The sequence below is a fragment of the Seriola dumerili genome, unplaced genomic scaffold, assembly GCF_002260705.1.
Source record: "Seriola dumerili isolate Sdu_G_001 unplaced genomic scaffold, Sdu_1.0 BDQW01002134.1, whole genome shotgun sequence".
NCBI lineage: Eukaryota > Metazoa > Chordata > Actinopteri > Carangiformes > Carangidae > Seriola > Seriola dumerili.
The window spans coordinates 77,879-102,124 of NW_019176389.1; the positions used below are offsets into that span (position 1 = coordinate 77,879).

At 34.4% G+C, this 24,246-nt stretch overlaps 2 protein-coding genes across 2 annotated transcripts; both read left to right on the top strand.

Moving 5' to 3' along the window:
* Positions 1-662: 662 nt before the first annotated feature.
* polr3h (RNA polymerase III subunit H) lies at positions 663-5,664 on the top strand. Its single transcript, XM_022769008.1, has 6 exons — positions 663-1,036; positions 2,405-2,501; positions 2,792-2,878; positions 3,037-3,100; positions 3,838-4,075; positions 4,978-5,664. Exons 1-6 carry the CDS (start codon positions 926-928, stop codon positions 5,026-5,028), a joined length of 648 nt encoding a protein of 215 aa, XP_022624729.1. The 5' UTR covers positions 663-925; the 3' UTR covers positions 5,029-5,664.
* Positions 5,665-7,290: 1,626 nt separating this feature from the next.
* LOC111239187 (cold shock domain-containing protein C2-like) lies at positions 7,291-24,030 on the top strand. Its single transcript, XM_022769007.1, has 4 exons — positions 7,291-7,320; positions 10,477-10,842; positions 11,957-12,079; positions 23,837-24,030. The coding sequence occupies exons 2-4, from the start codon at positions 10,661-10,663 to the stop codon at positions 23,997-23,999; spliced, it is 468 nt and encodes a 155-aa protein (XP_022624728.1). The 5' UTR covers positions 7,291-7,320; positions 10,477-10,660; the 3' UTR covers positions 24,000-24,030.
* The last annotated feature ends 216 nt before the right edge of the window (positions 24,031-24,246 follow it).

The window sequence follows — 24,246 nt, forward strand, 5'->3', positions numbered from 1 at the left end:
ACGTAGCTGTATGTGCAGCATGCCATCTGGCATTATCATTGTGTATATTTATAGAGTTGCAGTATGGTCATACTCCAACTGTAGTGTTTATTTATCAGTGAAGAGGACTAAAAGTGAGTTTAGTACTGAAGTGTGTAGTGTGCAAGTATTTATTTATATTTAAACAATGTAGAAAAAATATAAACAACTTAAAGGGATTGTTAGTGTTACAGACAGATAAGCTTTTTAAAGGCTTTTTGATCACAGAGAATATAAAGTTTAAATTTCTTTAAGAAAACAAAATACCAGAATATGTATTATATTGTGTTATGTTATATTAGCGTAGTGTGCAATTATTTATTTATATTTAAACAATGTAGAAAAATATGATAAACAAAGGGATTGTTAGTATTACAGACAGATATGGCTTTTTGATCACAGAGAACATTTTATGGTATTTTATGTTCTTTAACATAAAATACCAGAATATGCATTATATTATATTACATTATATGGTATTATATTATATTGTGTTCTATTATTTTTTAATACTGCTATATGAAAATAAAAATTGCACATTAGGGCAAAAAGAGAAAAAAAATTAGAACAAGGTCAACATTAAAAATGTGCACTGTACCTTTAAGTTTTGCGACATGTCGTAAAAAGCCCACTGTCGTAAATAATCACATGGAGACAACATGGATGCTTCAGAGTTGCTGCAGATGAAAATACTTTCTGTGGCTTCGTTAGCTTCGTTATGAGCAGCTGTTGATGTTGTTTCCTCTCCGCTCTGGTTGTTTATAGAGAAGAAAAACAGTAAATGCTTCATGAGAATAAAAGACTGACAGCTCTGCCGGTTGTTGGACCACAGGTGGTGTGTGTGTGTGTGTTTATGTATGTGTGTGTGTGTGTGTGAGGGAGAGAGTACCTGCTGACGGGCTGCATCATGTTCGTGTTGGTGGAGATGGTCGACACGGTCAGGATCCCTCCGTGGAACTTCCAGAGACAACTGAACGAAGCTATCGCCGAGGAGCTCAACAAGAAACTGGCCAACAAGGTGTGTTTCACTGTCGGTGAGAAAAACTTCCATCAACACCAACACTGACCTGAGTGCAGCAGAAATAATAAAGAGGCAGGACACTAAACATACAAACATCAGTTACTGTCATAGACTCCTTTACAAAGGCCAAAATGAAACGTTTAAAGTCTTTCAGTAAGATGAGACGTTCAAGTGCTCGGTAATTCATTCTATTTATATGGTGTAAAGAAGTTCCCAAGTTCAGCCTTCAACAGTAGTTTAAAACTCGAGAGATGTGTGATGATGCAGCTTTAGTGAAAAGATTGTAGTTTTCTTCTTGTTGCCAGCCAAACTTTTTAAAATGACATTTTAATTGTTGTATATTCATGAATCATAAATCTGCCTTTACAAACTGCACAACACCTGATGTCCTCTATCCTCAGACCTTTGACTCACAGTGAGAAGAAAAACTTTAACTGGGGAAGAAAGGAATCCCTCCTTATCAGACTTGTATACGCTGTAGACAGAAATGACTATAGATGAATCACTGAACATGTATATGAATATATATGAATTTATAAGGAACATGGATCCAAACAACTTAGAGGTGTGGCATGAGTCACATGACCTCCTCTCTACCATGAAAACCATGAAATTCATGAAGGTGCCAGGACGACTGATGGTCCAGGAAAACTTTGATGAGAGAGAGAGAGAGAGAGAGAGAGAGAGAGACACGGGAGAACAGATAGAGGGAAACTATCAAGTTTGGCAAAAGCATCTAGTTTATCAGATCATTACTAAATGAGAATTAACAATTATTTTTCCTGTCTAATCAATGTAATAGCTGTCAAACACAGTCCAGTCATTATTGATTGTACTTCATTGCATAAGTTTTTTGTTCTTTGTCTTCCGCAAATATACAGAAGAAGAATTCTGAAAAAAGACATTTCACATGTGGCCCTAATGTGATTTTTTTATTTTTTATTTTTTTCTAGACAGTGAGAATTTTGAGTTTAAAATCAAAATTATATTATTAAAGATAATAAAATTCACATGTGGCCTAAATGTGATTATATATATATATATATATTTTTTTTTAGAAAGTCCAAATTCTGATTTAAACTTGCACATGTGGTCCTTAACCTCTTCCGTACAAATTAGAGATATACTAATATATTAAATTAAATGTATTGAGTATTTCAATTACTTGTACGTCATTAAATGTACAGACCCGCACACATTACAACATTTTAACAGTAAACAAAATGAGAGAAATACATTTCTATTGTGGTGATTACTGACAATATGAAGTGATTTGTGTTTAAAGGCTCTTTCTGAGACTGATGTTGTGAGAATCAAATGAGAGTTATTGTGCAATACTGAACTGAACTGTCAGCGTCTTTGCAGGTGGTTTACAATGTTGGCCTCTGCATCTGCTTGTACGACATCACTAAACTGGAGGATTCCTATATATTCCCGGGGGACGGAGCCTCGCACACCAAAGGTATGAGGGCGGTGATGACATAGCTCTTACATCTCCCCGTACACCTGCATCATGCACCGTCAGGTTGAGGACGTCCTCACAGAAACACCGTTACACACAGATCAGAGCGGCGGGGTGGGGGGACTAACTCACCTACTTTCATCATGATGGAGAAATGTTCCTGAAGGAAATGATGATATAGACGCGGAAAATATTGCTGCTGTTTCCTTATCGGAAAATAGAAATAACACTTGATATCAGTTGTGCTTTTACTCACTTTGAGCCCCGTCTTCCTTCTGTGTTTCTGTCAGTTCATTTCAGGTATGTTGTTTTTCACCCCTTCCTCGACGAGATCCTGGTCGGCAAGATCAAGTACTGCAGTCAGGAGGGAGTTCACGGTAGGTTCTGTCTAACTCCTTCTCAATACCCTGAAAAAGGAAAATTAGATCTGCAGCTGATGTTTATTCTCATTGTTGTTTCCTCCTACAACAGTTTTCTTAATTCATTCATGGTAATGTGGTAAACACTGACCGCACACCGTGTCTCTCTGTTCCAGTCACAATGGGCTTCTTTGATGACATCCTCATTCCCCCAGAGTCACTTCAACAGCCGGCAAAGTTGTATCCTGACCTCAGTGCTGTGATTTCATCAGAAGTGCAGCTTTGCCTCAAAACATTTGTGCATCACATGTTAAAGTTTCTGTGTGTAACACTGAGAGAAGCCTTGTTATCAGTGACTCTGGTCCACAAATCTGCAGACTGACGGGCTCTTTTGTTTTCCAGTCACAGGCTTTAACGGGCAACTAAGAAAGTCAGTGAAGGTCTCATTTTTATTCCTCTGTGCTGGCGCCATATCGATAACGCCTTGACTGAACTTCTTCAAATTTGGTGCAAATATTCACTAGGACTCGAGGATGAACCGATTAGATTTTGGGGGTCAAAGGTTAAAGTTAAAGTTCACAGGCGTGGTGAGCCCACAAACCACAATTTTGGCCTTGTGAATGCAATATCTCCAGAACTCTTCAAGGGAATTCCTTCAGATTTTGCACAAACGTTCATTTGGACTCAAGAACGACGTGATTACACTTTGGTTGTCAAGGGTCAAAGGTCAAGGTGACGTCAGAAAACACTTTTTAGCCATAACTCAACTTCAAGAGCTAGTCTGAGTGGCGGAGAGATACAACCACGAGGAGGTGATTCTAGTTTAGGTTATGTTACAGTCTGTTCAGACATAAAATAAAGTGATGAATACGTGTACATGTCGTCACATTCTTACACATAACACCTTTAAATGAATCATGTTGTACCAGAACTGACCGTGACTGTAGTTGTGGAGCCTTCCTTAGCTGCAGCCTCAGTGACGAAGCAGAGCAGGTCTGGCTGTGGGAGTATGAGACGGACGAGGGGGCCCATGACCTCTACATGGACCAAGGGGAGGAGATCCGTTTTCGGGTGACAGACGAAGTGTTTGTGGATACGTCGCCGACGGGCCCGGCCACCGCAACCACGGACACACCGACTCAACCGGGACAGTCCACGGCGCCGCCGCCAGCAGAGGACAGCAGGGAGAAGAAAGAGCCACCGTTCACTCTGATTGTAAGAACACACCTTTACATCACCAGCAGATCTGCTCAAATAAAAAATGTGGGAAAATCTACAGCAAACCTCCTCCACATGTAGCTGAGACATGTGCCTTTGTTTCACCAGATGTTTTGCCACAGCTGGCGTGTCGCTGCTGACCTGCTGCACTGCCAGTTGTCGATCATTGTTCTGCAGAATTAGCTCAAAATTCACTGTAAACAAGGGAGAGAAGTGCTAACGACTTTAGCTTCGTTGTGCTAAACATGAAGGTGGAGGCGTTGCAGCAGCAGCAGGATCCAGTGGCCGTTCTAACGATTTTAGTTCATGACGCTGAGGTCAGTGGTTCACATGATGGAAGGATGGAGAGAAGGAGGATTTTCTCAGCACGAGATTAAAATACATAAAGGCAAAATAAGTACAATTATATCAACTTCAAATGTCAGCACACAACAATAAACTGAAGTAAATGAAGCTGACGTTACACTTACTTTATTCACACGTCTCTTCACTTTCAGGTATCACACAGAGGAATCTAATCAAACATGAATAAACATGAAACCGGGCAACAATAAAATAATCATCAAACAGCTGCTATAATGTTAATCAAAACAAGGTTTGAAAAGTCCATGCTACAAGTCCATCTCACTGGTTCTCCGTTCTCCTGGTTTGGAGGGAAGGGGCTTCCATACAGATGGGTGGGGTTGTGTATTATAGACAGGTGATTTGCAGGTATTAGACAGATCCAGTAGTTGAGGTCTGTGTGAAGCTCGACTGTCTGTTGCTGTCGTGACTCAGTAGATTCATAAAGGTAAGAGATGCATCAACACTAGCAGGAGAGTCAGGGAGCTTTTTGTGAGTGCAACAGTTTATCTGTGGCCAAAGTAAAGGTAACCCCCCCCCCCGTTCTGTTGTTTCAGGGGACCATCTGTGAGCCGGGGCTGGGGCTGCTGTCATGGTGGAACAGTTAGCTCTTGGTGTTGAGCTGTGTTGGGAACAGACGGACCATCAGGACCGATCCATCCGGAGACACAGAAACCTTTTTGTCTCAGCACAGAAGTCACGGGACAAAGTGGAGCTGCTCTCTGAACCAAGACGCCGTCGGTGTCGAAGTGACTGATGTAACCTCTGATTGTTTAGGAAACACAATACCAGCTTCATGTTCACATGTAAAACTGACCTTAAATTTAATAAGAGAGAGGTGGAAGAACTTTCACATTCAGCTGATGCATTTCACACGAGAGTTTGACCCTCAAATGAAAAGAACAGAAGCAGGAAGTCATTAAAGGGGCAGTTCAGGTGTTTTAACGTGGGGTTGTGTGAGGCAGTCATATACAGTCAGTGCATTACCTGCAGTAAACTGCTGTAGGTACCTCACACAACCCCACGTCAACACACCTGAACTGTCCCTTTAAATATTTGAACCAATGTTGTAATGACTTCAGTGTGATGGACCGACGTACACAGATCACTAGATCTGACTTTAATGGCTCACAGTAGGTTCTGTTTAAAACTCTGTCATGATGAATAAATGTTTTGCCTGCTGATATGAGAACTTGTATGAACACTGTGTTTAAAGGTGAGAGAAATAAAGCAGTGACATTTTTGTTTTGGGTCAAACGTCTAATGCATTTGTGTCATCAAGAATTACAATAACATGGCAGCATTCTTCTTTTTTTTTCAGTAGGAGTCAAAATTTGTTCAGCTTAGCTTTTTATTTTAAATGTTACATGTACTGCAGGTGTCTGTGCACATGTTGATATTTTCTGTCTCTTTTGTCGCACAGTAAAAGGACGTATCATCAGCGTGAGTGGATGTGATCTGAGAGTGCGTCGTTGTGTGTGATTATAGGAAGTATATGAAAACGGATTAGCCTTTAAATCCCACAGTTTGAGGGGCAGTGAAGGACACAGTCCCGCTTGTTTACGACAGAGCTGCTCGCTTAGCGTCCGTCACTGTTGGCTTGCAGCTCATACCCTCGTACAGTACTTGTGTTTGTTGTACAATCAGAAATGTAGTTTCATGTGACAACTGCACGGCCCGTTGATTTTTGTCTGAGTATTGTGAAACTAGGTCAGGCTGTAGAGGTTTTATCAGCAGAAGAAGATGGGATGCATGTGACCGTCCCTGCAGAGATGCTGCCGACAGGATTAAGAATACGATAAAATCATTTACCATGTAAAGAAGATCACCTGGTAGAGTGCGTCACGCCACATAGGCTTAGTCCTAACCACAGAAGCCGTGGGTTCGAGTCTGACCCCTGGCCCTTTGCTGCATGTCATCCTCTCTCTCTCTCTCCCTCAGTTTCCTCTCTCTCTCACTGTGACATCACAATAAAGGCAAAAATGCCCATTAAATAACTTAGGTTGTCTCTGTCCCATTATCGTGGACACGATATCTCAGAAACACCTTGAAGGAACTTCTTCAAATTTGGCACAAACATTGACTTGGACTCAAGGATGAACTGATTAGAATTTGGGGGTCAAAGGTCACCGGGGTGGTGACCTCACAAAACATGTTTTTGGCTTTGTCAATGTGATATCTCAGTAACGCCTTGAAGGAATTTCTTCAAATTTGGCACAAACATTGACTTGGACTCAAGGATGAACTGATTAGATTTTGGTGGCTAAAGGTCAAAGGTCAAAGTCACAGTGACCTCAGAGAACACTCTTTAGCCTTTACTCAAGACTTCACACAGGAACTATGAGCACATTTTGCACAAATGGTTCATATTTTATGACTCTGGATAAACAGGGATGTATCCTGGATGTATGTGATGAAAGATAAAGGTAAAAATGTAAAATTCACAGCATTACTGGTCCAGTCTCCGGCATATAACACAGTCTTAATAATAGAACAGCTGCATCAGGAGCAACATATGATAAACATCATAAAAATCATGGCAGAGACAAAGAATGCTTCACCACACTGAGCTCAATGTTCCCCCAACAGATTACACACATGACTAGGAATGAAGAAAGTCATTTTCACACACACACACACACACACACACACACACACACACACACACACACACACACACACACACAGAGGGAGAGAGAGAGAGTCGCATCACGCCATCGGAATCTCCGCCAGCTGCGCAGACTCGCAGCCTCACACCGTCACATCAGGGTTTTCCGTCGCGCTGCGCGGATTTAGTGGACGACTTATTTATTTAATTACTCGTTATATAATCAAACCGAGTTTGAGCGCACACATTAGCACACACCGATCATCCTCAAGCAACTAGCGCGTCCAATGCAGTAAGTGGCATTTTTGTAAATATATGCATGTTGAAGTGCCTGCAGCGGGGGGGTGGGGGTGGGAGGGGGGTGTCAGTGTGGCTTTGTGTTTGGATCGGGACAATGTATTCTTTGCATGACAGAATAACAGCTAGATGAAAAAAAGATTCATTCATTTATTCATTCATCTGTGGTTGTATGGAGGGTTGATGGGTCTCTCATCTCCACCGTGCCTGACCGCCAGCTGGTCCTCTCACCCTGCCGCTGCTTTGTCCAAGTTATATTGTCTAACAGCATTGATTTATTTATTTATTTTCTGACTTTCACACATTACTGAGAAAACACAGATATTCATTTCTCAGCGGTTCGTTATTTGCTATAATAATAATAATAATATTAATAATAATAAAAAAAATAAAATAAAAAAATAATAATAATAATATGAAAAGCAGGAGAAATGCAGAGAGATCAGACATGAGATTTTTGTGGTGTTTCTTTGAGGAAAGTGAATTGAAGTCATGATAAACTCCACACACACACACACACACACACACACACACACACACACACACACACACACACACACACACGCACGTTAGTGTTGCCTTTTTATAATCATGGGAAAGGGAGGAGATTTGTCTCTGACCCGGGCAGAGGAGCCGTGACCCTCTCTTCAGTCACTGCTGCACATCCAGATGTTCCTGTTAGCACAAGTGTAAACAGTTTTGGTTCACTCTGTGCAGTGGTCCCTCATTGTCAAAAAAAAATGTATATATACATATTATAATAACCATCAGCAGTCTGTCCGGAGTGTTTTACTGCACCACATACAGTGATAATAACGCTATAATGTTATTTATTTCTCTAATGCTCCTGTAAAATATGTAACCATAATCATTTGGGAATGAGGTACTGACGTCACGAACGCACCACTGGAGGCGGCGTTCTGCAGCTGTTCTGACGTCACGCAGCTCCATCTCTGCCTGCATCATCACAGGCAGAGAAGTGGGCGTAAAAGAAAGAAAGAAAAACGCGCTACAAACACACACAGATGAAATATAAGACATGGCGCTGGTTTTCCGGACTGTGATCACGGTGTTTGACTTCTGACAGGAGATCAGTCCGCTCCTCCTCATCCCGTAACCCTGGGAGACACCAGATTAAATTGAAGGGCAAGGTCACCTGATTTAACAGGATGTATTGTGCATGTATTAGTGAATGACAGATAGATAGATAGATAGATAGACAAACATTTTTAACAGAAAGCCTGTACAAACTAATAATAATAACAATAATAATATTAATAATAATTATTATTATTAATGTTTATGAAGGTTAGACAGGAGTTGCATACTTGTAGATTTTTTTCCCTCTCACAAACACAACACGACCGTTACACCATCTCAAATTCTTCATTGCAGGTGCACAAATCCTGTTTTACAAATCACAACCTAAGAAACTCGTATACGTTCACATTTTTGCTACAGTTGCTGATTATGGGCAGCGTAGGATCCAGTGTTTTTGGACCCAGACTAACAGTCAGGATATCATGGCCTCTGTTGCAACAATTTTGATCGATGTGTTTTTTTAACCCTTGTATTGTCTTCCCATCGACCATGCAACTTTCGTCCTCCCGGGTCTGTTTGACTGTTTATAAAACATGAAGTATAAAATTATTGCCCAATGATTGCACCTTTTCAGTCGACTTCATTCCAACTCATTACTGCGACTTTCTTTTGGTATTTTATGGTCAATAAACCTCATTTACATAAAAAATATACCTTGTTTTTGAGTAAAATAAAACAAAAAATGAAATTTTGAATAAGTTTGACTATAGTTACAATCAGAGGAACATATGTTGATGAATTATCACCGACAGGTACATGTCAAAGTTTAGTCAGGATACTGTTTTGAAACCATTTCAATAGAGTGATCCATTGTAGTGGCCGGGTCAAATTTGACCCTGGAAACCCACAGATGCTATAAATTAGAATAAAACACCCACAGTTCTGTGGAAAGTATAGAATAGTGATCATTAATTGGATTTGCGAAAAGGAACCATCCATGTAATTTTCAGTCAATTTACATGAAAGAAAACCAGATTTCTGATATAAAAACATTTGAAAACGGGGGCAACATGAGGGTTAAATCTGTCCCCAGTAAGTCCCCCAACTTTATGTGCAGCACAGAATCACTGAAATACAACTTTAATACTTGAAATGACTTGATTTAAAGAGTTTGATTGAGGAAGTGTTGGCTGCGTCACCTGAACATCTGTCAGCTGTTGGGAGGATCTGGGAGACAGACGACACAACCTGCACTGTTTTTATATCAAGTGCAGAATTAGAGATAAAGTCGTTTAGGGACTTGAATAGTGTTGATGAGATCTGAATGATTGTGTTGCTAAGTGAAAGAAAGATGAAATGGCAGGTAAATCACAGCTGGTTGTGCATTAGAAACCCAAATAAAATCTACACAAAAATCCAAAGCCCTTGACAGGACATCTCATGGTTTTCTTCTGGGTTTCAGGTCACCAGTTTAGACACATGATGTTAGGATGGAAAAGAGGAAGATTTATTTTAAAGTTGAGAGGGAATGTACTGAAGGTTGGAGGCAGAGAAAATTAATAGTTAGGAATTGAGTTTCAGGAAAAAGCATCAAATGAGAGCAGGATTGAAGCAGAAATATCACATTAAACCAAATATAGACATTTAAAAAACAAACTATACCCAGTATTTTACTGTGAATGGAAAGTAATTTTTTTCCCACCTGAAAATACATATCCTTGGTTGTTTAGTCTTGTTTGTGGTTATTTATTTTGAATTATTTATTTGATGATTTGTTCAGATTTGTGTGTGTGTGTCCTCAGTTTACAAGCTTTTATATTTTGGGTAATACAGTCAAAGCTTGCACTGAAGAAATGTAAACTTCCACTATTAAAACTGCCACAACAGCACTGCAGACATCACCGTCAGGTTTTACTCCATTTGTTGTCCTGTTTGAAAACTCCTGTTTGGAAAAGGTCACCTGAACATCTGTCAGCTGTTGGGAGGATTTTTTTAATCTTTTAACGCAATTTTGTCAAATAATGAAAGGAGATGGCTGGACGCCTCCTCTCCTTCTTTAAAGCAATATGACGACTCTGTGGTCTTCATCCGCTCTCTCTCCTCACGGCAGGTCCTCCTGACAGACTTGAAGCGACAGCGCTGACCTGGATAACCGCTGAGCCTGTGTCCAACGCTGAGGCAGACGGACTCACAGATACACCGGCCGACAGACAGCGGTGTCAGCGGCCCATCAGCATCCAACACTGCATCCACACCATCCTTCCCCCATCCTCCTCCTCTCTGTCACATCTGACATGGCGGACCCCAGCCTCACATCACCCTCTGGGACGCCGCTGCGCTCCCCCAACGCCTCTCTCACCCTGTCCTTCCCCTTCTTGAGGGAGGGGAGCCGGGTGTGGGAGGAAGGGAAGGAGCAACCGCTGCCTCGGGATCTGCCCAGCCCGCTGCCAACCAAACGCACCCGCACCTATTCAGCGTAAGTGCGAGTGTGATACTCTACTGAAGTGATGCTTGTACCTTATTTGACTTTTTTCATTTCATTTCACATATATTTCACAGAAAAGTATTTTTTTGCCACAACATTTTTATTTAAATTTTAACATGATGAAATACAGCCTTTAGCATTCGTATAATATACTGTATACTTCAGCATGTGTAAGCTGCATTCACTCTGAACATTAGAAGGAATAAAAAAACAAAAACAAAAAACAAACAAACAATAACAAATGCATCTCTTGTCTCAAGAATTGGCAATCTATACAAAATGGTTTATATTAATTACAATGATACAAAGTACAACAGGTGATTAGAAGAGAGAAAGAAAAACTGGAATTATTTCCTTGTGGTTGTATCCCTCCGCCACTCAAACTAGTTCCAGGTTACATCCCTGTTTATCCAGAGTCATATAATATATTAACCTTTTCTTATGAAATTTGGTCATAATTGACCCCCAAAATCTAATTAGTTAACCCGTGAGTCCTTGTGAATGTTTGTGACAAATTTGAAGAAGTTCTGTCGAGGCTTTTCTGAGATAATGTGTCCACGAGAAAGGAACGGACGGACGTGACGGACAACCTGAAAACAATATGTCCCCAGCTCTGACTGTCACTGACATGGAGGAATAATGAAGCCACTGGTTACAGCATATAAACCTTGAAGGGTCTTTTTTTAGAGAGTGGTAGTATTGAAAGATTGCTACTTTAAGTAAAGCATCTGAATACCAGTTAATGTAAATGAATGTTAATCTGACAGGTTGCTGTATCATGGCTGGTTGCTACTGAAGAAAGGTTAAATACTGAGCTGTTTCCACTGTGACTCAGCAGATTAGTATTCTCATCTCTGCTGCAGCTGTATTGTGACATGATGAGGCGACGTGTAGGAGTTGATTTGATCAGCACTTCATCTTCCTTTCTCACATCCTTTATAAATCCTCCTCACATCTCTCCAAGTCTCTTGTCACAAAGGCCTGAATCATGAATTGTAACTGTAAACTGCTCTTTCTTCTTGTGTTCTTCTTCTGCCAAAACAGAACGAGTCATTTAATGGTTAATGAATGAGAACTTTGTTGTCTTCTTTCCCTCTGCCTGCAGTACAGTACGTGCCCAATCAGGACCAGTGTTCAAGGGCATGTGTAAGAACTTCTCCAGGTCACAAGGTCACGGCTTCATACGACCCTCTCACGGCGGCGAAGACATATTCGTTCACATCTCAGAGTGAGTGGCAGTAACACTGATGTCAATCTCAGGAAACAGAAACATGCTGATTTCATGATGTTTTTATGATGTTAATATGCCTTACTACTATGACATTTTTATACCTGGCTTTTTAATACTTTTTACGCCTTAAGTTAAAGTGGTGTTTTTATGACTTTTTATGCCTTACTATACTGTTATGTTTGCATTTATGTTACATTCTATACTTATTTACGTTTGTTGACAGGTTTTTTTTTTGGGGCATTTTTGACCTTGTTGTGATAGAGACAGTGAGAGAGACACAGGAAGGTTGGAGAGAGAGAGGGGGTGACATGCAGCAAAGGGCCTTACTATACTATGACATTTTTTGACATTTTTATGCCTTACTATACTATGAAGTTTTTATGATATTTCATGCCTGTGACGTTTTTCTGCCTGACCATAGTATAACGTTTTTCATGCTTTAATATACTATGATGTATTTATGACATTTTATGCCTTACTATACTATAACATTTTTATTCCTTACTGACTTACTATGACGTATGTATGACTTTTTATGCCTTGCTATACGATGACTTTTTTTTGACTTTTTATGCCTTTTATGCCTTACTGTACTATGACATTTTTATGCCTTACTATACTATGACGTTTTTATGCCTTACTATACTATGACATTTTTATGCCTAGTTATACTATTACGTATTTATGACTTTTTATGCCTTACTATACTGACATTTTTATGACTTTTTATGACTTACTATATTATGACGTTTTTATGACATTTTTATGCCTTACTATACTATGACATTTTTATGCCTTACTATACTATGACATTTTTATGACTTTTTATGCCTTTTATGCCTTACTGTACTATGACATTTTTATGCCTTACTATACTATGACGTTTTTATGCCTTGCTATACTATGACGTATTTATGACTTTTTATACCTTACTATACTATGATGTTTTTATGCCTTACTATACTATGACGTTTTTATGACATTTTATGCCTTACTATACTATGACATATTTATTACTTTTTATGCCTTTTATGCCTTACTGTACTATGACATTTTTATGCCTTACTATACTATGATGATTTTATGCCTTACTATACTATGATGTTTTTATGCCTTACTATACTATGACGTTTTTATGCCTTACTATACTATGACTTTTTATTACTTTTTATGCCTTACTATACTATGACGTTTTTATGACTTTTTATGCCTTACTATAATATGACGTTTTTATGACTTTTTATGCCTTACTATACTATGACTTTTTATGCGTTACTATACTATGACGTTTTTAAAACTTTTTATGCCTTACTATATTATGACTTTTTTATGACTTTTTATGCCTTACCATAGTATGACTTTTTTATAACTTTTTATGCCTTACTATACTATGACTTTTTATGCCTTACTATACTATGACGTTTTTATAACTTTTTATGCCTTACTATACTATGACTTTTTTATGACTTTTTATGCCTTACCATAGTATGACTTTTTTATAACTTTTTATGCCTTACTATACTATGACTTTTTATGCCTTACTATACTATGACGTTTTTATAACTTTTTATGCCTTACTATACTATGACTTTTTTATGACTTTTTATGACTTACTATACTATGTCGTTTTTATAACTTTTTATGCCTTACTATACTGTGACTTTTTTTTGACTTTTTATGACTTACTATACTATGACTTTTCATGCCTTACTATACTATGACTTTTTTATGACTTTTTATGCCTTTCTATATTATGATTTTTATGACTTTTTATGCCTTACTATACTATGTCGTTTTTATGCCTTTTTATGCCTTACTATACTATGACATTTTTATGACTTTTAATGCCTCACTATACTATGACTTTTTTATGACTTTTTTTGCCTTACTATACTATGACGTTTTTATGACTTTTTATGACTTACTATACTATGACGTTTTTATGCCTTACTGTCCTATGACGTATTTATGACTTTTTATGCCTTACTATATGATGACTTTTTTTTTTTACTTTTTATGCCTTACTGTACTATGACGTTTTTATGCCTTACTGTCCTATGACGTTTTTATGACATTTAATGCCTTACTGTATTATGATGTTTTTATGCCTTACTATACTATGACGTTTTTATGCCTTACTATACTATGACATTTTTATGCCTTAATATACTATGACATTTTTATGACTTTTTATGTCTTACTGTATTATGACATTTTTATGCCTTACTGTACTATGACATTTTTATGCCTTACTATACTATGACGTTTTTATGCCTTACTATACTATGACGTTTTTATGCCTTACTATACTATGACATTTTTATGACTTTTTATGCCTTACTGTACTATGACATTTTTATGCCTTACTATAATATGATGTTTTTATGCCTTACTATACTATGACGTTTTTATGCCTTACTATACTATGACATTTTTATGACTTTTTATGCCTTACTATAATATGATGTTTTTATGACTTACTATACTATGACCTTTTTATGCCTTTTTATGCCCTACTATACGATTACTTTTTTTTCTTTTTATGCTTTACTATACTATGACGTTTTTATGCCTTACTATACTATGACGTTTTTATGACTTTTTATGCCTTACTATAATATGACGTTTTTATGACTTTTTATGCCTTACTATACTATGACTTTTTATGCCTTACTATACTATGACGTTTTTAAAACTTTTTATGCCTTACTATATTATGACTTTTTTATAACTTTTTATGCCTTACTATACTATCACTTTTTATGCCTTACTATACTATGACGTTTTTATAACTTTTTATGCCTTACTATACTATGACTTTTTTATGACTTTTTATGACTTACTATACTATGTCGTTTTTATAACTTTTTATGCCTTACTATACTGTGACTTTTTTTTGACTTTTTATGCCTTACTATACTATGACTTTTTATGCGTTACTATACTATGACTTTTTATGCCTTACTATACTATGACGTTTTTATAACTTTTTATGCCTTACTATACTGTGACTTTTTTATGACTTTTTATGACTTACTATACTATGACTTTTCATGCCTTACTATACTATGACTTTTTTATGACTTTTTATGCCTTTCTATATTATGATTTTTATGACTTTTTATGCCTTACTATACTATGTCGTTTTTATGCCTTTTTATGCCTTACTATACTATGACATTTTTATGACTTTTAATGCCTCACTATACTATGACTTTTTTATGACTTTTTTTGCCTTACTATACTATGACGTTTTTATGACTTTTTATGACTTACTATACTATGACGTTTTTATGCCTTACTGTCCTATGACGTATTTATGACTTTTTATGCCTTACTATATGATGACTTTTTTTTTTTACTTTTTATGCCTTACTGTACTATGACGTTTTTATGCCTTACTGTCCTATGACGTTTTTATGACATTTAATGCCTTACTGTATTATGATGTTTTTATGCCTTACTATACTATGACGTTTTTATGCCTTACTATACTATGACATTTTTATGCCTTAATATACTATGACATTTTTATGACTTTTTATGTCTTACTGTATTATGACATTTTTATGCCTTACTGTACTATGACATTTTTATGCCTTACTATACTATGACGTTTTTATGCCTTACTATACTATGACGTTTTTATGCCTTACTATACTATGACATTTTTATGACTTTTTATGCCTTACTGTACTATGACATTTTTATGCCTTACTATAATATGATGTTTTTATGCCTTACTATACTATGACGTTTTTATGCCTTACTATACTATGACATTTTTATGACTTTTTATGCCTTACTATAATATGATGTTTTTATGACTTACTATACTATGACCTTTTTATGCCTTTTTATGCCCTACTATACGATTACTTTTTTTTCTTTTTATGCTTTACTATACTATGACGTTTTTATGCCTTACTATACTATGACGTTTTTATGACTTTTTATGCCTTACTATAATATGACGTTTTTATGACTTTTTATGCCTTACTATACTATGACTTTTTATGCCTTACTATACTATGACGTTTTTAAAACTTTTTATGCCTTACTATATTATGACTTTTTTATAACTTTTTATGCCTTACTATACTATCACTTTTTATGCCTTACTATACTATGACGTTTTTATAACTTTTTATGCCTTACTATACTATGACTTTTTTATGACTTTTTATGACTTACTATACTATGTCGTTTTTATAACTTTTTATGCCTTACTATACTGTGACTTTTTTTTGACTTTTTATGCCTTACTATACTATGACTTTTTATGCGTTACTATACTATGACTTTTTATGCCTTACTATACTATGACGTTTTTATAACTTTTTATGCCTTACTATACTGTGACTTTTTTATGACTTTTTATGACTTACTATACTATGACTTTTCATGCCTTACTATACTATGACTTTTTTATGACTTTTTATGCCTTTCTATATTATGATTTTTATGACTTTTTATGCCTTACTATACTATGTCGTTTTTATGCCTTTTTATGCCTTACTATACTATGACATTTTTATGACTTTTAATGCCTCACTATACTATGACTTTTTTATGACTTTTTTTGCCTTACTATACTATGACGTTTTTATGACTTTTTATGACTTACTATACTATGACGTTTTTATGCCTTACTGTCCTATGACGTATTTATGACTTTTTATGCCTTACTATATGATGACTTTTTTTTTTTACTTTTTATGCCTTACTGTACTATGACGTTTTTATGCCTTACTGTCCTATGACGTTTTTATGACATTTAATGCCTTACTGTATTATGATGTTTTTATGCCTTACTATACTATGACGTTTTTATGCCTTACTATACTATGACATTTTTATGCCTTAATATACTATGACATTTTTATGACTTTTTATGTCTTACTGTACTATGACATTTTTATGCCTTACTGTACTATGACATTTTTATGCCTTACTATACTATGACGTTTTTATGCCTTACTATACTATGACGTTTTTATGCCTTACTATACTATGACATTTTTATGACTTTTTATGCCTTACTGTACTATGACATTTTTATGCCTTACTATAATATGATGTTTTTATGCCTTACTATACTATGACGTTTTTATGCCTTACTATACTATGACATTTTTATGACTTTTTATGCCTTACTATAATATGATGTTTTTATGACTTACTATACTATGACCTTTTTATGCCTTTTTATGCCCTACTATACGATTACTTTTTTTTCTTTTTATGCTTTACTATACTATGAAGTTTTTATGCCTTACTATACTATGACGTTTTTATGACTTTTTATGCCTTACTATAATATGACGTTTTTATGACTTTTTATGCCTTACTATACTATGACTTTTTATGCCTTACTATACTATGACGTTTTTAAAACTTTTTATGCCTTACTATATTATGACTTTTTTATAACTTTTTATGCCTTACTATACTATCACTTTTTATGCCTTACTATACTATGACGTTTTTATAACTTTTTATGCCTTACTATACTATGACTTTTTTATGACTTTTTATGACTTACTATACTATGTCGTTTTTATAACTTTTTATGCCTTACTATACTGTGACTTTTTTTTGACTTTTTATGCCTTACTATACTATGACTTTTTATGCGTTACTATACTATGACTTTTTATGCCTTACTATACTATGACGTTTTTATAACTTTTTATGCCTTACTATACTGTGACTTTTTTATGACTTTTTATGACTTACTATACTATGACTTTTCATGCCTTACTATACTATGACTTTTTTATGACTTTTTATGCCTTTCTATATTANGCTTTACTATACCATGACGTTTTTATGCCTTACTGTCCTATGACGTATTTATGACTTTTTATGCTTACTAAATGATGACTTTTTTTTTTTTTACTTTTAATGCCTTACTATACTATGACATTTTTATGCCTTACTGTCCTATGACGTTTTTATGACATTTAATGCCTTACTGTATTATGATGTTTTTATGCCTTACTATACTATGATGTTTTTATGCCTTACTGTACTATGAAGTTTTTATGACATTTTTATGCCTTACTATACTATGACATATTTATTACTTTTTATGACCTACTATATGATGACTTTTTTAAAACTTTTTATGCCTTACTATACTATGACGTTTTTATGCCTTACTATACTATGACATTTTTATGACTTTTTATGCCTTACTGTACTATGACATTTTTATGCCTTACTATAATATGATGTTTTTATGCCTTACTATACTATGATGATTTAATGCCTTGCTATACTATGACGTATTTATGACGTTTTATGCCTTACTATACTATGACATATTTATTACTTTTTATGCCCTACTATACGATGACTTTTTTTTTACTTTTTATGCCCTACTATATGATGACTTTTTTTTAAAACTTTTTATGCCTTACTATATGATGACTTTTTTTTGTGACTTTTTTTGCCTTATTGTACTATGACGTTTTTATGACATTTTATGCCTTACTGTACTATGATGTTTTTATGCCTTACTATACTATGACATATTTATGACTTTTTATGCCTTACTATACTGTGACGTTTTTATNGCTATACTATGTCGTATTTATGACTTTTTATGCCTTACTATACTATGATGTTTTTATGCCTTACTATACTATGACGTTTTTATGACATTTTATGCCTTACTATACTATGACGTATTTATAACTTTTTATGCCTTAGTATATGATGACTTTTTTTGTGACTTTTTATGCCTTACTATACTATGACGTTTTTATGACATTTTATGCCTTACTATACTATGACGTATTTATGACTTATACTATCTTACTATTACTATACTATGATGTTTTACTTTTTATGCCTTACTATACTATGACGTTTTTATGACATTTTATGCCTTACTGTACTATGATGTTTTTATGCCTTACTATACTATGACATACTTATGACTTTTTATGACTTACTAAACTATGACGTTTTTATGCCTTACTGTCCTATGACGTATTTATGACATTTTATGCCTTACTATACTATGACGTTTTTATGCCTTACTGTACTATGATGTTTTTATGACATATTTATGCCTTACTATACTGTGACATATTTATTACTTTTTATGCCCTACTATCTGATGACTTTTTTAAAAACTTTTTATGCCTTACAATACTATGACGTTTTTATGCCTTACTGTCCTATGACATATTTATGACTTTTTATGACTTACTATACTATGACATTTTTATGACTTTTTATGCCGTACTATACTATGATGTTTTTATGCCTTACTATATTATGACGTTTTTATGACATTTTTATGCCTTACTATACTATGACGTTTTTATGCCTTACTATACTATGACGTTTTTATGACATTTTATGCCTTACTATACTATGACATTTTTATGACATTTTATGCCTTACTATACTATGACATATTTATGACTTTTTATGCCTTACTATACTATGATGTATTTATGACTTTTTTTCCTTACTATATGATGACTTTTTTGTGACTTTTTATGCCTTACTATACTATGATGTTTTATGCCTTACTATACTGTGACATATTTATGAGTTTTTACGCCTTACTATACTATGACGTTTTTATGCCTTACTATACTATGATGTAATTATGACTTTTTTTCCTTACTATATGATAACTTTTTTGTGACTTTTTATGCCTTACTATACTATGACGTTTTTATGCCTTACTATACTATGATGTAATTATGACTTTTTTTCCTTACTATATGATAACTTTTTTGTGACTTTTTATGCCTTACTATACTATGACGTTTTTATGCCTTACTATACTATGATGTAATTATGACTTTTTTTCCTTACTATATGATAACTTTTTTGTGACTTTTTATGCCTTACTATACTATGACGTTTTTATGCCTTACTATACTATGATGTAATTATGACTTTTTTTCCTTACTATATGATAACTTTTTTGTGACTTTTTATGCCTTACTATACTATGACGTTTTTATGCCTTACTATACTATGATGTAATTATGACTTTTTTTCCTTACTATATGATAACTTTTTTGTGACTTTTTATGCCTTACTATACTATGACTTTTTATGCCTTACTGTACTATGATGTATTTATGAATTTTTATGCCTTACTACACTATGATGTTTTTATGCCTAGTTATACTATGACATATTTATGACTTTTTATGCCTTACTTTACTCTGAAGTTTTTATGCCTTACTGTACTATGACATATTTATGACTTTTTATGCCTTACTATACTATGACGTTTTTGACAATTTATGCCTTACTGTACTATGATGTATTTATGACTTTTTATGCCTTACTATACTCTGACGTTTTTTTGCCTTACTGTACTATGATGTTTTTATGACTTTGTATGCCTTACTATACTATGACGTTTATATACCTTACTATACTATGATGTTTTTATGCCTTACTATACTATGACGTATTTATGACATTTTATGCCTTACTCTACTATGACATTTTCATAACTTTTCATGCCTTACTATACTATGATGTTTTTATGAGTTTTTATGCCTCACGGCTGTTAATGCCTGACTTTTTTATACCTTTCTATACTACGATGTTTGAATACCTAACTATACTCTGATGTTTTTATGCTTGTACTATACTATCACCTTTTCATACCTCACTATAATAAGTCATTTTTATGCCTCATTATGTTATGATGTTTTTATTCATTCATTACCCAGTTCCTAGGCCACATCAAATTAGGGAATCGACACAACAGATGACAGTTGATTTTAATATTTATTATAAAAATGAATAAACTGAAGAGACAAATACAAATATGGAGTGAGACAGTCAGTAATATCAGTAATGTGAGTGTGCGTGAGTGAATGTAGTGAATTATAGGATGTTGTAAAGCAAAATGAAAACAAAAGCAAAAGAAAGTAAAATATGCCAATGCTGGCAGGGATGAATCCAGGTGAGAGAGAGGGAAGAGCATTGTGAGTCCATGCCTTCATGCCTTGGGAGTGCTCAGCCCAGGAGCTCCACATCTGGCCACTGTGATCATATCCGTCCATTTACCTTCAAAGACACACCAGCACAGTAATTGTCCATGAAAACTAGACTCAAAGAGGGACCATTACAATGCCTCATTACACTATGGTGTGTTTTTGTTTTATTTTTAATTTTTATTTTTTTTAAGTTATATTTTGGGCATTTTTTATTTTATTGTGATAGAGACAGTGAGAGAGACACAGGAAGGTTGGAGAGAGAGAGGAGATGACATGCAGCAAAGGGCCTTACCATACTATGACGTTTTTATGCCTTACTATATACTATGACTTTTTTATTACTTTTTATAACTTATTATACTGTGACTTTTTTTATGACTTTTCATGCCTTAATACACTTTGTTGTTCTGCTTTACCATACTATGATGTTTTTATGACTTTTTATGACTTATTATACTATATTTATTTTTGACTTTTTATGCCTTACTATACTATGACGTTTTCGTGACTTTTTATGTCGTACTATACTATCTCGTTTTTATGATTTCTTTTGCCTTACTATATTAAGACATTTTTAAGCTTTTTCTTGCCTTTTTATGTCTTATTATACTATGACTTTTTTATTAGTTTTCATAACTTATTATACTATGACTTTTTTATGACTTTTCATGCCTTAATACACTTTGTTTTTCTGCTTTACCATACTATGATGTTTTTGTGACTCTTTATGACTTAATTACAATTACGTTTTTATGCCTTACTTTACTCTGATATTTTTATGACTTTTATGCCTCAATATACTATAACGTTTTTATGACTTTTTATGCATTACTACACTATGTCTTTTTTAAGACTTTTCATGCATTACTATACTATTGCATTTTTATGACTTTTCATGCCTTACTATACTATGTCATTTTTATGACTTTTAATGCCTGACTATAGTATGAATTTTTTTTTAACTTTTTATGCCTTACTATACTGTGTCATTTTTTTGACTTTTTATGCCTTACTATAATGTGACTTTTTTATGCCATACTATATTATGACATTTTTAAGCTCTTTTATTCTTTATTCTACTAAGACAGTATTCTGCCTTACTAATATGTCTTGTTTTTATGACTTACTATAACATGACTTTTTTTGATTTTTTATGCTTTACTATACTATGTTGTTTTTATGACTTTTTATGCCTTAATATATTATGATGTTTTCATGACTTTTCATGCCTTACTAATATGTCTGGTTTTTATGAGTTTTTACGACTTACTACAATATGAATTTTTTTGACCTTTTATGTCTTACTATACTGTGTCGTTTTTATGACTTTTGATGCCTTAGTATAATGTGACTTTTTTAGATTTTTTATGCTTTACTATACTATGATGTTTCATGACTTTTCATAAGTTATTATACAATGATGTTTTCATGACTTTTCATGCTTCAATATGTCTAGTTTTTATGAGTTTTTGACTTACAATAATATGAATTTTCTTTGACTTTTTATGCCTTACTATACTGTGTCATTTTTATGACTTTTCATGCCTCACTATACTATTGTATTTTTTTTGACTTTTCATGCCTTACTATACTGTTTTGTTTTTATGACTTTCCATGCTTTGCTATAATATGACTTTTTTTTTTACTTTTTATGCCTTACTTTACTCTGATATTTTTATGACATTTATGCCTTACAATACTATTGTGTTTTTTTTTACTTTTTATGTCTTACAATACTATTGTGTTTTCTTTACTTTTTATGTCTTACTATACTATGTCATTTTTATGACTTTTCATGCCTTACAATACTATTGTGTTTTTATGACTTTTTATGTTTTACAATACTATTGTCTTTTTATGACTTTTCATGCCTTATTATAGTGTGACTTTTTTATGCCCTTTATTACTTACTCTACTAAGACGGTATTCTGCCTTACCATACTATGATGTGTTTGTACCATACCATAGTATGATGTTTTCTGCCTTACTACAGTATGACGTTTTTTTGTCTTTTTATGACTTATTATACTATGATGTTTTCATGACTCTTCATGCCTTACTAATATGTCTTGTTTTTATGACTTACTATAATATGAATTTTTTTGACCTTTTATGCCTTACTATACTGTGTCGTTTTTATGACTTTTGATGCCTTAGTATAATATGACTTTTTTAGATTTTTTATGCTTTACTATACTATGTTGTTTTTATGACTTACTATAATATGAATTTTTTTGACCTTTTATGCCTTACTATACTGTGTCGTTTTTATGACTTTTTATGTCTTAATATACTATGATGTTTTCATGACTTTTCATGTCTTACTAATATGTCTTGTTTTTATGAGTTTTTATAACTTACTATAATATGAATTTTTTAGACTTTTTTGGCCTTACTATACTATTTTATTTTTATGACTTTTTATGCCTTAGTATAATATGACTTTTTTTTTACTTACTATACTATGATGTTTTATGACTTTTTATGTCTTACTATAGTATGTTGCTTTCATGAGTTTTTATGCTTTACCATACTCTGACGTTCTTATAACTTTTTAGGCCTTACTATACCATGACATTTTTATTCCTTATAATACTATTACAATATTATGACTTTTAATGTTTTACTATAGTATGACATTTTATACCTCACTATACTATGACTGTTTCATGCCTTACTATAGTATGACCCTCATTTGTTAAAGCATGATGGTGATAAAACACTTTGAAATCTCATTCTTCATCCTTATTTTTCTCCGTTTCAGCATCGAGGGGGAGTATGTCCCAGTCGAGGGCGACGAAGTCACATACAAAGTGAGCCGGGTCCCGCCCAAGAACCTGAAGGTGCAGGCGGTGGAGGTGAAGATCACACATCTCAATCCAGGGACGAAACACGAGACCTGGTCTGGGCAGATCATCAGCTCATAGGATCTGAGCTCCGGGCCTGGGGGGGTCGTGCTTGGCAGGGCTGGGTAGGGGGTGGTAGAGGTCCTCTGGGACTGGGTAACTCACATTCTGTGCTTAAAAACTTTCTTTTAAAACATGTTTTACCTACACAGCACAGTCCAGTGTTAGTAAGTGTCAATAATTCATTTGTAGCTGGCAATGACAGATCAACTCTTTTCTTTTTATCAACAGAGCTGATAAAGTGTCTGTTTACTGCACTGAGGATATT

Coding starts and splice junctions, on each gene's coding strand:
- polr3h (XM_022769008.1), top strand. CDS start 926: ATGTTCGTGTTGGTGGAGATGGTCGACACGGTCAGGATCCCTCCGTGG. Junction 1,037..2,404: donor ACAAGAAACTGGCCAACAAG/GTGTGTTTCACT, acceptor GCGTCTTTGCAG/GTGGTTTACAATGTTGGCCT. Junction 2,879..3,036: donor CAGTCAGGAGGGAGTTCACG/GTAGGTTCTGTC, acceptor TCTCTGTTCCAG/TCACAATGGGCTTCTTTGAT.
- LOC111239187 (XM_022769007.1), top strand. CDS start 10,661: ATGGCGGACCCCAGCCTCACATCACCCTCTGGGACGCCGCTGCGCTCC. Junction 10,843..11,956: donor CGCACCCGCACCTATTCAGC/GTAAGTGCGAGT, acceptor CTCTGCCTGCAG/TACAGTACGTGCCCAATCAG. Junction 12,080..23,836: donor ATATTCGTTCACATCTCAGA/GTGAGTGGCAGT, acceptor TCTCCGTTTCAG/CATCGAGGGGGAGTATGTCC.